The sequence below is a fragment of the Melanotaenia boesemani genome, chromosome 23 (genome assembly GCF_017639745.1).
Source record: "Melanotaenia boesemani isolate fMelBoe1 chromosome 23, fMelBoe1.pri, whole genome shotgun sequence".
Taxonomy (NCBI): domain Eukaryota; kingdom Metazoa; phylum Chordata; class Actinopteri; order Atheriniformes; family Melanotaeniidae; genus Melanotaenia; species Melanotaenia boesemani.
In genome coordinates, this window is record NC_055704.1 from 6,273,464 (window position 1) to 6,287,523 (window position 14,060).

Below are 14,060 nucleotides of genomic sequence, written 5' to 3' on the forward strand. Positions count from 1 at the left end.
CTAGCTCTACCAAACCGTTAGCCATGCCCTTTTCTGTTCTACACATTTGCATTAAATCCAGTGTTAAAGTCTACGTATTTCACTGGTTTACCTGCTGCTGTGAGTGTGTGTGCGCGCGTGCATGCGTTTGTGTTGTAGTAAATGCAAACGGCTTTCCCATTTGTGTTGGATGTTTGGTTTCTAGATGCTGCTTTAGTTTAAATACAGATAAATAAAGAACAGCTTTATTATAAATTTATATACTAATGTTTTTGTTCACCTCCAGGTCACTGGCTGGTCAGTAGTTAAAGAGTTTTAAAGAGTGTTTTACATTTTATGTTGCTCACAATACATTTATATTTGGAGTACAAAACCAGTCTTTCATGGTCTCACCTTTGTGTGACTGTTGTCTTTGACATATGCTCAGCGTTTCACTGATGTTATAAAGAAAACTCCCATTGGCAAAAAAATGAAGTGCAGCAGAAAGAGCTTGCTCCAAACTGAGAGCATGTCCACGATGTGTCATATGACCAATATCGTGCAGAAAAATGGTAACGCTAAAACAAATAATCATGAGGGAATGACAAAACATCCAAGCGGGGTCTGATCACACTTTCCTGGCGCAGATATCTGCAGAGTAATTGTGCTTCGATGTCAACTGGCTCTTCAAGAAATGGACATGCAATGTCTGACACTTCCTTCAGTCTGCAGGCTGCAGCTACAGAGGAGGAGAAACGAATCTGTTGCTGCAGTAACTGACTCAGAGTTACACTGAACTCACTTTGTGAAACCGAAAACCCAGAGTTTCCCTTAACTTGGAGTCAACTAACTCGGAGTTTTCACTAAACCCGCTTTGCTCTCTCAGTCACACCGTTTCCACCCACCTTTTCCACTCTCAGACAGGCAAACACTCACTCTGAAACACACACACACACCAAGCACTCTCTCTCTCTCCTCAGTGTCTCACCAATGAGCTCACTCACACACTCTCAAGACCCCCTAACACACACACACCTGTTTTCACTGAACTTTCCACACACACAGAGATACAGGCACAAAGAGACATACACATGCACCCAGACAGTCCTGCAGAACTGCTGCACTCACAGACGGATGATCATCTCACAGTTTAAAACACACTACAATAAACTTTCATACAGTCCTAATAGCATGCTAACCAAGCGGCAACCTGCCTCTGCCTCCTGTCTGGACATTGTTCTTGAGGTGGGCTGTCTCGGTTCTGGTCTCTGTGGTGGCTGCTGGTTGCTCGGGGCTTGGAGCCGTCTTGGTCTCCTCTGACCCGTGGAGGGGGTGCGGCTGTATTTGTATGATTTCTCACCACAACTAAGTCCACAGACACCCACACTCCTACACAGACACGTACACACATGCACACACATACTTGTTGATGTTGTGTTTGTTGCTGTTCATGGTATTTACAGTTTTTCTTCTCTCCTATAGATGGTCTGTTGTGTTCTCTTAGAAGCCTTTAGCATGTTTCATGGTTCTTTCCTGGTGTAGCAGCTGTTTAGTTTCTCATTTTAGCTTTGATTGCAGTTGTAGTTTTTTTTTCTACCTTTTGTTTTGTTCTCCCTTTTTCTATATTTTCTTTTCCTATTTCTCCTTCATCCACCTTTTTCCTTCTGTTTGTTCGATCCGGTCCAGCAAAAACTGTTTTAAAATAACAAGAATAACATTTAAGATTCAAGGGGAGCCCCATATCCAAAAGGCTCCTCTTGGCAGAGTAAATTTGTTCAACACGGCAGCTGGACCATCATTCTACTGTCATGATGCTGGACAGGACAGGTTATTAAAAAAAAAAAAAAAATCCAAATCTGTAGATTCACAGGTGAAGCATTAGATTAGTGGGGGAAACATATATGATGCTATATGGTTGTTGCTAGTTAATCTTCTGATATCTAGAAAATGTAAATATTTCTCTGATTGGATAATAAGCAGTCACCCACACTAGAAATGTCTCTGTTCCTACTGCAAAGCAGGAGGATGAGTCCCAAACTGCTGACCTAACCTACATTGCAGTCATAGCTGAGGATTTTCGCAACCATTTAAATTGTTCTAAAATAAATACAAACTTTTTTTTATTTACTATTATTAATTCTGAACAGTTTTTTCTATGATTTTTCTCCACAGTTATCAATTAATTCAACACTCAGCTGCTCACCTCCTTCCTCAGGGGGCCACCTGGACGTGTTCAGGTGGGACGGGAAGGGGGGGTCTGGCAGCATCTGCTTCAGCTGCTCTTGTGTTTGTTTGGAACATCCGTGATTTTTTTTTAGCAGAGCAGCTTGTTAATCGTCTGCCTGCATTGATTATTTGACTAAAAACAGTAAAATGATTAAAATCCAGAGTTTTCTTCAGAAATATGAGCAAATGTGGGGGCAAAGTGAGCTAGCTTATATGGACAAAGTTTAGAAGAGACAACAAGCTGATGTTCCACAACTTTCCTCCTTTTTTCCTTTAATAACTTCAGAGGGTAGTATATCAAGAGATTTCTGTAGCCTCATGCATGCTCCTGAGCCTAAATTAGTTAGTAAAAAACAAAAGTCAGCTGTGCAGCACCTGTTTGACTTGTCAGCTCTTTACCATGATCCTGCTGGCAGCATGACTCTCCATTGGGTTTTTTGAGTTCCAGAGATTTGAAGAATAAGAGACAGGATTGCATTCAAGCTCTAGTTTATTGGAAAATAACACAAGTTCATAAAATTCAAAATACTTCAAGGAAAAGAAAGTTTTTGAAGATGTGAAATTAATACAAAAAAACAAAAAACAAAAATAAAAAACCAGAAAGGAGCTGAGTCATGCAAAAGACAGAAAAACATTATTTGTTGCTGAATTTTATTGGCAAACAAGATTCAACAAAAACTTCCAATGTACAAAACCTCATTTCCAGGAGCCAGACTTGCCCTTGGCCCCACGGGAGGTCTTGGACATTTTGGAACCCCTCTGGTGATCACTGACTCTGTTTCGGAGCACTTGGATCTCATACTTCTGCTTTTTGAGCTTTTCTGCCATCTCAAACTTCTCAGCGTGCAGCTGATGGAGCCATTGCCAGAGATCCTGAGCCTTCTCCACCAGTTTCTCATGGTTCAGGTGGTCGATACTAAGCAGTTTCCTGCGCTCCATCAAGACCTTCTTCTTCTCCTCGCGAGCGGTCAGCTTCTTGCCCTTTTTCTGGTCAGCCTTCTGCAGGTAGCCCCCAAACGACTTGTTGGAGAATATCTTCTTCTTCTTGGCCTCCTCCTCGGCACGCAGTCTGGCCACCTCCTCCTCTCGCCTTGATCTCTCTTCAGCCAGCCGTGATTGGCGTTCGCGCTCCTGCTCTGCCCGAAAACGCTGCTGCTCCGCCTTGTCGGAGCGCCGCCGTTCGATGCGGCTGCGCAGTGCCATCAGTTCCTCCTCCTCCTTCTGACGGGTAGAAAAATGCAGCTCGATCAGAGCCTGGAGGTCGTTGAAATCCTTCTCTAGCCTCTTCCGGTGGAGGTCATCAAAATCAACTTTCTCACCCTCGGGCAGCTTTGGAGGAGCAATGTTTGGCACATAAGTCGTCTTGTGTCTGGGTTTAGAGCCTTCTTCATGGTCGTTTTCTTCCTTCTTTTCTTCCTCTTCGTTCACCTCTTTTACCTCCTCATAGTCCTCCACAATCTGCTCAGAGTTTGACATCATGACACCCTTTGAGCTTCCCGGACCAGCCAGCATGGCCTAAACCAGAGATGACTGGAGGTTTGGGGTGGGTGGATTGGGGGTTTTTAAGGCATTCCTTCATCATGTGACCACATGGGCTCCGGAATCAATTTCAAGACAGATGGAGTGGTCTATTTTCTCCTCCACCAAGTCTTGTTCGCCCACTTTATCCCCATCAGACCCCCCCTCCTGCAGGAGCCCCCCCTCTAGGGCTCCTCATTCCTTTGTAAGGACAAAATGAAAGACTATTTTAGCAATACAACAAATGCTCCCACATATTTGTGCCATCCATTCCCACAAAGCAGATAACAGCACATTCGGGAACAAATTGTAGAAACTTCCAACAGGCGGAGCTGCTGGTGTTAATCAGATGGGGAAAATGAACCAAACTGTTGTGTAGTTCAGCATTTTCTCCCTGTTCCTCCTCCTTTAGACTGGCTGAAGGGTCAAATACATCTCTCAGGGTCTATCCCAGGTCTTTGCTTGATTATTTAATCAAATTTTCTAATAATAGGTAAAAACAACTATCCTCATTTTTTTAATTTGTGATCCGTTCTACAGTTTTTGTGGATTAAAGGACGACTGCTCCCATCTGCCTTGATTTAATGAAGTCTTGAGTTGTCAGTGGGAAAAGGAAGAATGCTTTTAGAGGATGAGTTGACTGACAATAAGAAACAGGTGCTCTGCAGCATGTAGGAATTAATTCACTGAAAAACCTCATCTTGTACAGCTGCAAATGTACACAGTACATATTATCTTCAGTCATATTATAAACCCTCTGGGAACTGAGGACAGGGAGGCTAAATATTGAAGAGGATGCCCTGCTGTCTTGTCTCAGAGTGGACTTCCCTCTGCTCAGAAATGCCTGTGCACAACACAACAGCAGCAGGTGGTTCCAGGATAATGAAGGCACTCCTGGTATCTGCTGCAGGGGACAACTGTGTCATTAAAGACAGGCGGCAAAGGGATATATTTGGTTCAGAGCAGTTTAAAATCAGCTTTGCTCTTGTAGACTTGTACACTCTTAGCCCGGATAAGTTGAGTTTACTTAGAAATTTTAAGGAAACCGGTTGCCTTAAAAAATTTAAGTCATGGAATATGAAAACTTGCGTCCATTTCACTTCAACTTTTCTTTTCACAAAAATAGACATTTTGAGTACACCACACTAAATTCAGAAGTTGATGTTACTTAAAAATTTTTGTAAAGTCACTTTCTTTAAAAATTCTTTACACTTTATATTCTACGTCTACTTAACTCAAATCCAAGTTGATTTAAGGAAAAATCTTTTACAATGTCAATTTCTTTGGAAATTTCATTACACTTTTCAGTTAATTGTAATACATTTCAAGTTGATCATACTTTTATACCTGTGTTACACAGAAACTTTGAATAAACAAAAATGAGACAAAAATGATGTATTTTGTTTTATTTGACTTTCAGCCAACCAGTTGTAGTTGCATAAGTTTCAGCTAACAAAGTCAAAGAACATGACCTGCCTTTCCATTCTGACTGGAATTTCCAAAACATTCTCTCTTAATAATGAAGTCTCTCCGTAGCTATCGAGTGAACAATTCTTGAACTATCGGCTACTCAAACACAGATGTGAGATCAACCAATTCAGCCTGACAGACTAGCATTTTCCTAATATACCAAATTTAAACATACAGCATTAAAAATGCATTGATAAAAAAGCTACACAGACCATTATTGCAAATAAACAAATTTTGATCATGAGTTTACATATTTTTTCACAGTTCTGGCACTAGCTTTTGCTCATGAGACTGAACTTTTTTGAGATAACCACAACAGTACAGTCACTTTAATCAAAACTACTAAACAGTTAAACCTCGGACGGCAGTTTGTAGATAAAAAATTGGCATCAAAACCGGTCAGGCTCAAAAACAGTTCCAAAACTTGCCAAATTTTTCAGCTGCCAGCTCACAATATAGCAGAAACATGCTAATTACCAAAATCTTAACCTTGCACAACTAATCCTAAGTATTCTTATTTGTGCTTCATGTGGGACTAAGTAAATAAACCCCTATCTAAGATTCAAACACAGTATCAGTGCTAATGTATTTTGACATAAAGTGCAAACAGTGAAACATTAAAAACTAAGCACTTGGCATCAGGAACAGTAAAATATTTGGAAACAAATTTTACAAAAACAGCTTATTTTTCAGGGTTTGGATTTTGGGTGCCAGCTCATTCTTACCAAAGTTGAGCATCACCTGCTGAACAAAGAGGAAAGTGTTTTTCAAGCATTTAGGGTAGTCCAGGTGTAGCGCATACATCAGCCCAAAAAGGACACAGAAGGCCTGAGGAAGGTTGGCCAAGTCCTCCATTACCACATTTCCTTCCAAAATGATCCCCACTCTGGCTGGGTTCAGCTGAAGACGTTCTTCATCAATGCAGAGGATTCCCACAGCAGTTTGATTGTACACGTCTTCATCAGCACGATCCTAATGGAAAAAAACAGATGTTGATTTACCTACAAATATTTAGGATGAAAATCCTTGTAAAATAAACTGGATCAAGAAAATAATTGAAAGAATTACAATACTGGCAGCTATGAACACTGGTCTTAAATAAGGTGGTCTTGCCCATCAGAAGTACGGAGAGGTTGTGTAATGTCTATGTATAACTTTTGAGAGAACTTATGTCACCACGCAACTTTAAGTTAATCCTATTATTTGCAGTATAGTTGGTTAATAATTTTCAACATTCCACATTCCAACATCCACCCTACCTATAGTCAGATGTGAAGCAAGACATTTGATGTATTTAAAATTCTGACTCAAAATATATAATAAATTTAGCATAAACAAGGTGAGCAGTAGCAGTTGACTTGATATGAAAACTCAACAAATACACCAGTTGTCAGGAAACATAATGTGCAGAATCACTTGATGGGCCAGAAACAGCTGCTTGTAAATGTGTGTCTGCGTTTTGCTGCAGTGGCCCTGCCCCAGCCACCCTACAACACAGTTTAAGATAATTGCAAGTATATGTATTAACATTGAATTGTCATTTCAGCTCCCCTTTTGCAAAGAGTTCCACAAAAAAAGACAAAAACTTTATCTTAAGTCTCGCAATAGGTGCTGCTTGAGCAGATTTGGACACCTACTGAAAAAAGCATCCTAATCATTTTAACAATCAAGACAAAATGTCAAGTAATTTATCACATTTTCACGGCAACACTATCAACCAATAATGTACACATACTAGTTGTTTGGTCCCTTCAAAATAATTCTAATAAAAATAAAAATAATAACAACAATAATCATCTTCATTAACAGTATCTTAATTTTTAATTTACAATAAACAAATAATAATAAAAAAAAACCACATGGACTTGCAACTTGTCCAACAATTTTATTTACTTACAGAATAAGTCTTGAAGAAAACCGAAGGATCATCTCCCAAGAGAACCAGCAGTCCTCGTAGGCAAAGGCACCGAATGTCTGTTGGTTCAGTGATCTAAAAGAAATCAAGGATGCAAAACAGGACAAAATTTTTATGAGAATTTCAAAACTTCCCATCAACTTTTTAAGACTAAATATGCTATTTATCACAAGTCTGGAAAATAGTAAAGATGGCAAATAAAAAGAAAGAATAAAAAAAGAAAAAGCTAAGAGATGGGGGTTTAAAATAGTTTACGTAAAAAGAAGACGGGGAGACTAGAGAAAAGAAAAAATAAAAAATAAAAGTGCCAACCAGAACAGATACAGGAAAAAGGAGCTAGAACATTAAAAATGCAAGATTTTAATTCGCATCACAAATCCTCATTTCTCAGTTCTTATATTTTTAACATGTGAGAGAAAGGTAAGAAAGACAGAGAAAAATAATATTTATATATATAAAAAAAAAACTTGAGAAACTTTGTGGAATTTTTACCTTTGACTGATGTAAAAGTGCTGCCAAGAGCTGTCCAGAAAGGCCTCTCTTATTTCGGAACAGGCTTATCAAGCTGGGAGACAATTGGTCCAGTGTGTCAAAGAAGTTGTCTCTCAGATTTCTCCCTACCACTCTGCTGAACTCGGAAAAAACCTGAAACACAGAACACAATGAGTAAATGATAAATTACACTGACACCCTTTACACTGTATAATCAGGACAAAACAAATTAAATTTGATGATGTCAATCTAACAGATATTCCCATATATTCATGTGACTACATGGAAAAATGCATACAAGAATGTAGTCGTCTTTTAAAATCTGTCCGAAGCACAAATTTACTCTGAAAAATTTATGCAAACCTGATTTTCAGTAAAAAGTGCAGGCCTCTTTCTTTACAAGAGATCCATTTGGCTTTTTCTTCTTCATTAACTAAAACCTGTCGAGCTTCTTCAAGTTTTGGTCATCCATCCCGTCTGGATAGTCAGGCAGAAAATTTATTTCCCCCTTCCTTGGCTTCTTGATGTCTTTGTTAGGGGGATCTCCGCTTGTTTAATACTTTCTATGTTTACCTCCATTCACAGCCACATCAGCTCGGCCCAGGTGGCGCATTTTAGTTCTATAATTACCCATCTTAAACTTCAGACTGTTCTTCCATCCATCCCATCCACGGGGTGACCCTGATTCTTTAAGGCATGGGTGTATTTGTACCAAGGATTTTGCTACAGATTCAAATTCTTCCTTGGTTGGATATGTTTTAAATGAATACATAGTCTCTGCCAGCTTTTGAAGGATGTCATGTTTTAGCTCCTTGGTTACTTTCAAAAGTTCTCCATCTCTGAGATACAGCAGATTACCTTGGCGAAGTCTATACTCAACATCCACTGGAAATTTGGGAATTTAAAATTCTTCTGGCCATGGAGAGATTCTTTCAGAAGAGGACACAGATAGGATCTCAGTGTCTGCCAGGCTGATTGAGTCACTAGACATTTCAGGGTTTGGAGTGACTGGGACAAGCTCAACCATTGGGATTATCTTTATGGTTGGTTTCTCTGGGAGCTCTGAGACATCTGTGAGATTACACAGTTCGTTGTTAAATTCTGGATCTTGGTATTGTAGGGTGAAGCCATAATTTGCTTGGAGACTGTCTTGGAGCCAGCCAACCAAATCCTGAAGTGTGTCTGGTCGTGTTGTCATTGCCATTTTTCTGATATCTCCCTCAGAGACAATAATCCTCATGACGGGGCGGCAGTGGCTCAGGCGGTAGAGCATGTCGTCCAATGATCGGAAGGTCTGCGGTTCGATTCCCACTCCCGCAGTCATCTGTCGTTGTGTCCTTGGGCAAGACACTTAACCCTCCTTGCCTCCAGTGTTGGCATCTCCAGTGTTGGCATCACTGGTGTATGAATGTGGATGAATGTTCGGTGATGGTCGGAGAGGCCGTAGGCGCAGACTGGCAGCCACGTTTCCGTCAGCTTGCCCCAGGGCAGCTGTGGCTACACACGTAGCTTACCATCACCAGGTATGAGTGAGGAGTGGATAAATAATGGATTCACAATGTAAAGCGCTTTGGGTGCCTTGAAAAGCGCTATATAAATCTAATCCATTATGCTGCACAGCCATCTGGGGGAAATTGAACAGGTAATTAGCAAATAACAAAACGCCTCAGTGTCACCATAAGTTCTCCTTGTATAGGATATCATAGGATATCATTTAACTCTGACATCTTAACCACACACCAAATGTTGACATCATGACATTGAAGTTTGTAAGATCTCAAATGCTCACAGTACCAGGCTGTCATTTTTTTGCAGACAAACAGAATTTCCGTATTAGATGCCACAATCTTTTCGATCATTTCTATAGATGGTCTGAAAAACGAGCTGCGGTCAAGATGGTAACTGACTGCTTTCTGATGTTTAGTTGCAAGTGTCATAGCCACATTTTTAAAGTTTTGGGTATTACGGATTGCCCTTTTAAAGAAGTTATGCTTGCCTTTAAAGCACATTGTCCAAACCTCAGACAAGGGCCCAAATTTTCTTACAAGCTGGGGATAGTGTTCCAGATAGTGATGTTTTGGCCTCAAATGGAACTCCGGAAACACTGACTGCAGCAAGCTTCTGTGTTCTGATATTTTACAGTTCATGAAATGCAGTGTCTCTTCTGTATGCCCTGGTGCCACAACAAGCTCAACAGTGTCTTTGAGAAGCAGGAGAATTTCCCAAGTGTTGTCAGGGACACAGTGGCCAATAAGAAATGGAAGGAGCCTTATTAGACACCAGTTTTCGTGGGCATTACCACCTATGGTCCTTTTGGCTGAAAATCCCTTTCCAATCATCTGAGGTTTGTCTGTGCTGTCAGTAAATGTGTAATTAAAAGACCTGATGGCCTCGTTTAGCATAGCTAGAGTGAAATATTTCTTGCCGATCAGATCAGTTAGACAAAGACTTAAATCAATGGGAACAATGCCCTCCAAGATATCATGCATGATGTCAGGATGGTACCCACTAACCACATGGAAGTGCTCGAGACTCTCAGTTAAAGGACATGATTCCTTGACACTGTAAGTTCGACTTAATCCCGGGTTTTCTTTCACTTCTAGTACCTGCTTATCATGGGACTCTTTCTCTCGGGACTGAAAAAAGCCAGAACTTACCTCTTGCTGTTGAACTTCACTAATGCTTGCCAAACAGAATCTGCAGAATTTGTCAACAACAAAGCTTTCCAGGAATCCTGCAAGAGAATGGGCACCCAGGTTATCAGCTGCAACATACAGAATCGTACCTTTAACACTTGTCCCTAGTTGCTCCAGGTAAACACCACTTTGCTCCAATAACTTCAGATCATAGATACACTACTGTTCAAAAGTTTAGGGTCACTTCCCTATTGAATCCCATGGCAAAGTGACCCCAAACTTTTGAACAGTAGTGTAAGAGGCTGCAAGATTTTTGCGTAGCCACATTTTTTCACAGTGGAGGTATTGCAAAGTAGAGCAAGCTGGATTGAGTTAAGGGTTGACCGATATTTTGCAGGAATGTTGACAATAATCCAGTATACTGCACACATTTTGTGTTTCAGTTTTGAAGTTCCCAAAGGATTGGCTATTTCAAAGTCATCAAGATAAAGGCCAAGGGCAATTGTGAATTCAGACCTGCAAGAAGTGAATTTGCTTTAAAGTACTGCCCATCTGCACATGACTTGTATTCCTGAGGAACATGGACTTTTTCTGCCATAGCTCTGTTTAAAACATCTGTTTTGTTAAGCAACTTCTGCAACATGGTAACAACAGGAACATATGCAATTGGTTTTTCCCCTTTTTCCACAACATATTCTATGGGGTTCACCAGTGGGAACTCTTTGTGGACATAAGCAGCTCTCTTTTTAGCAGTCTCTAAAGGCCCATCTTTGGCACAATATGTCATCATGTTACTTTTAGACACAGCACTAGTTACCTCTTTTACAAAGCTTTCATTTATGTCAAAACTGTATTTCCTTAGTACCAGTGGCGGTTCTACATTGAATTACTCCCAGGGCGAGATCCTCTCCGAGGCCTTCCTGGATGCAAAATCATCAATAATATCATCATATGAAATATGCTCCCGTATTGACTGATTTATACTGATGACAGCAAGGCCAGTGAGCCGTTCCTGTGACATTGTTGACCTAAGATATGACTTAATTAACTTCAATTTTGAAAAGCTCCTCTCTGCTTGAGCCACAGTAACTGGCAGAGTGAGTGCAATCCTGAGAGCAGTCCAAAAGTTGGGGTAGATCTCTGATAGATCATTGTCATGTATGAAAGTGATGAGCTCCAGAAGGCTCTTGGTTTTTGATGGCAGGTCAGGGAAGTTCTTGATTTCCTGCACAAGCTCTTTAGTATCAAAATCAGACTTCCCTTCAAAGTGCAGTGTGGTGCCTAGTGCCTCACATTGCTCTGCCAACTCCTCATGTGCAAGACTTGGGAAATTTTTCAAGACACCAAATTTGTTTCCGACATTTTCCAATGTTGAAAACCTCTCCCTGGTGGATAATATGGCTGCATCAACAACAACATTGAAAAATCCAACCTCCAACTTCCTAAGTGCATCACTGAAAGGCTCATCATGTGACTCATATGAAAAGTGGCACTTTGTGGACCTCAGCCTCTTTTGCTTCAAAACAGCCTCCACATTCATGTCTTCACAGATGTCTTTGGCTGCCATCTGTGCAGTCACAAAGCCACTTGTCCTGTAGTTCTGGAGACCTTGCTCAGTCTTCTTCAAAAGACCCACAGCTAGGTCCACATCCATATTTGGAGACTGCATGAGTTTGCTGACATGCTGTATTGCAGATAGCATGTCATACCAAACAACTGTGCAGATGCTGAAGCGGTATGACCCCACCTCCTCAGACAAGGACTGGGCCTCAGCCTTTACGGCAGAGTCTTTGGTGTTGTCTCTCACCTCAATTAAGGCATCTCTCACAGCAGCTCCCTGGTACCTCAAGGGCTCAACGCTCTTAACCTTGCTCTCCCACCTTGTCTCTGCCCACATCTTCAAGGTGATGCTCACGTGTTTCTTCAGTATAGCCCATCTCTGGGTGGAGGCTGAAAATAATGTGTACAGCTTTTGCAAGACACCAAAGTAGCTGATAGCATCAACAGATCCCTTGGCAGCATCACACACAACTAAATTCAATGTATGTGCCCCACATGGCACAAACAGAGCTCTGGGATTCTTTTCTAAGAGCCTGGCTTGAACTCCTTTATTTTTGCCTTTCATATTTGCCCCATTGTCATATGACTGTCCTCTGCAGTCTTCAAAATGAATTCCCAACTTCTCAAGTCTTGCCAGGATCATGGATGCCAAGTGCTGGCCTGTGGACTCCTCTGCCTCCAAAAATCCCATAAAGTGTTCCCTGATAAGGGGCTTCTCTATCAGTGACACCACTCTAATGACCACTGACAGCTGCTCTGTGTGGCTTATATCAGGGGTGCAGTCCAGAATTATTGAAAAATACTTTGCCTGCTTAATGTCGTCCACTATAACAGATATGATTTTTCTGCTCATCAAATCAATCAGCTCATTCTGGACGTGATGGCCTAGATAGCTGTTGTGACTTGCTGTTCCACTTTGAACACGGTTAAGGTGATCTTTCATAATGGGATCAAACCTGGCCATAAGTTCAACCTCTTTGAGAAAATTCCCATTTGATGGTGTGAACAGTTTTTCTGTGTGTCCCCTTAGAGCCATATTTCTAACTGCCAGTGACTGCACAATAGCAGCGAGACGTGTCAGCACTGCTCTCCATCTCATCCTCTCCGCCTCCAGAAGTGCCATCTCCTGCTTATCAATAGATTCTCCCCTTCTTAACCTCACTGACAGTTCCTTCCATGCTTTCATGCAATTGAGGTGTTCTGGACTGTTTTCATGTGATGTGAGGTAAGCACTTGCATGTTTCCAATTTGTAATTCCTGAACTTGTTAAGTTAATGTTCCTCTTGGAAAACAGTTTGCAGCAGAAGCAAAAGAGGCTGTTGTTCTTAATGGAATATATGAGCCAACTTCTCACAATCTTTTCACCACTAACCAAGGTCTTCATAAAATATTGGTGGTGGCAACTTCTCCCATCACTCTCCCTCCTATTGAAAACAAAGTCACATGGCAGCTTACTTGGTCCTCTGCGAACCAGCTCTGTCCGAATCTTGTCAGTCAGAGGTAAGGGCCAGGTAGCAGGGTCGGTTGACAGAGGTTCATTCTCATCAGTGGGGTTGAGTTGGGGTTCAGCTCCAGGCATTTCTATCACACACATATTGGCATATCACTCAAAGCACATAAGAGTGGTGTGTAACATGCAGGCCTACTGAGGAATATTAAAATTACATGAAACTGCAGTTGTCCAGTAGTGTTGTCACAAATACAGACAGACACACACACATACACAGAGACATGCAAAAACCAACCTGAAGGCTCATCATGCTGGGTAGAAGTAGAGGTAAAGGGATCTTCCCCAATATCAGATATTTGTGGAGTCATATGAGTAGCTGAGGACATAGATGGTAGCTCATCCTGAAGGGTCGAGACCATTCTAGGAGAGGACTGTGTATCTAATGAGGTAGATGGTAGCTCGTCATCCTGAGGCTCTGAGCTCATTCCAGCAGCGTCCTGTCTAGCAGGGGAGGTGGGTGGCTCATCCTGACATGTGCCAGAGGATGCTCCAAAATATTTTAGAAGTGCCCCTGAAATTGCAGTTTAGTTACAAATGAAATTTATATAAAAACACCATAGGCTATAACTATGATATAAAACATCCATGAATTGGTAATGTAAGTAAACATGTCATTATATGCTAAATGTCAGAAGAACAATTAGCTCCCATCTCACTCCCTTGAATTCTACGTTTTGCATACTTTTAATTATGAATGTTTAAACTATGCTTTGTCATGGGACAGAGTGGCAATGGCAAACGTTATGTTCCTCTCTGAAACTATTTACATATTAGG

The 14,060-nt window shown here is 41.1% G+C and overlaps 2 protein-coding genes and 1 long non-coding RNA gene across 4 annotated transcripts; all 3 read right to left on the reverse strand.

The window, feature by feature from the left end:
* Positions 1-2,880: 2,880 nt before the first annotated feature.
* tnnt2c (troponin T2c, cardiac) lies at positions 2,881-3,822 on the reverse strand. The gene has a single exon (XM_041977974.1). It carries the CDS (start codon positions 3,694-3,696, stop codon positions 2,881-2,883), a length of 816 nt encoding a protein of 271 aa, XP_041833908.1. The 5' UTR covers positions 3,697-3,822.
* Positions 3,823-6,109: 2,287 nt separating this feature from the next.
* LOC121634990 lies at positions 6,110-10,344 on the reverse strand. 2 transcript variants are annotated; one of them, XR_006009334.1, is made up of 4 exons: positions 10,237-10,344; positions 7,580-7,732; positions 7,070-7,162; positions 6,110-6,144 (listed from the first exon to the last, which is right to left on the reverse strand). It is a non-coding gene; the product is annotated as an uncharacterized LOC121634990 (long non-coding RNA). The 2 variants fall into 2 exon arrangements; XR_006009333.1 differs by lacking the exon at positions 10,237-10,344 and adding an exon at positions 7,943-7,968.
* Positions 10,345-11,101: 757 nt separating this feature from the next.
* Positions 11,102-13,189, reverse strand: LOC121635098 (zinc finger MYM-type protein 1-like). The gene has a single exon (XM_041978158.1). The coding sequence runs from the start codon at positions 13,157-13,159 to the stop codon at positions 11,102-11,104; it is 2,058 nt and encodes a 685-aa protein (XP_041834092.1). The 5' UTR covers positions 13,160-13,189.
* Between the last annotated feature and the right edge of the window lie 871 nt (positions 13,190-14,060).

What these genes read in the sequence shown, in the direction of transcription:
- tnnt2c (XM_041977974.1), bottom strand. Translation starts at nt 3,696, where the DNA reads ATGCTGGCTGGTCCGGGAAGCTCAAAGGGTGTCATGATGTCAAACTCT.
- LOC121635098 (XM_041978158.1), bottom strand. Translation starts at nt 13,159, where the DNA reads ATGAAGACCTTGGTTAGTGGTGAAAAGATTGTGAGAAGTTGGCTCATA.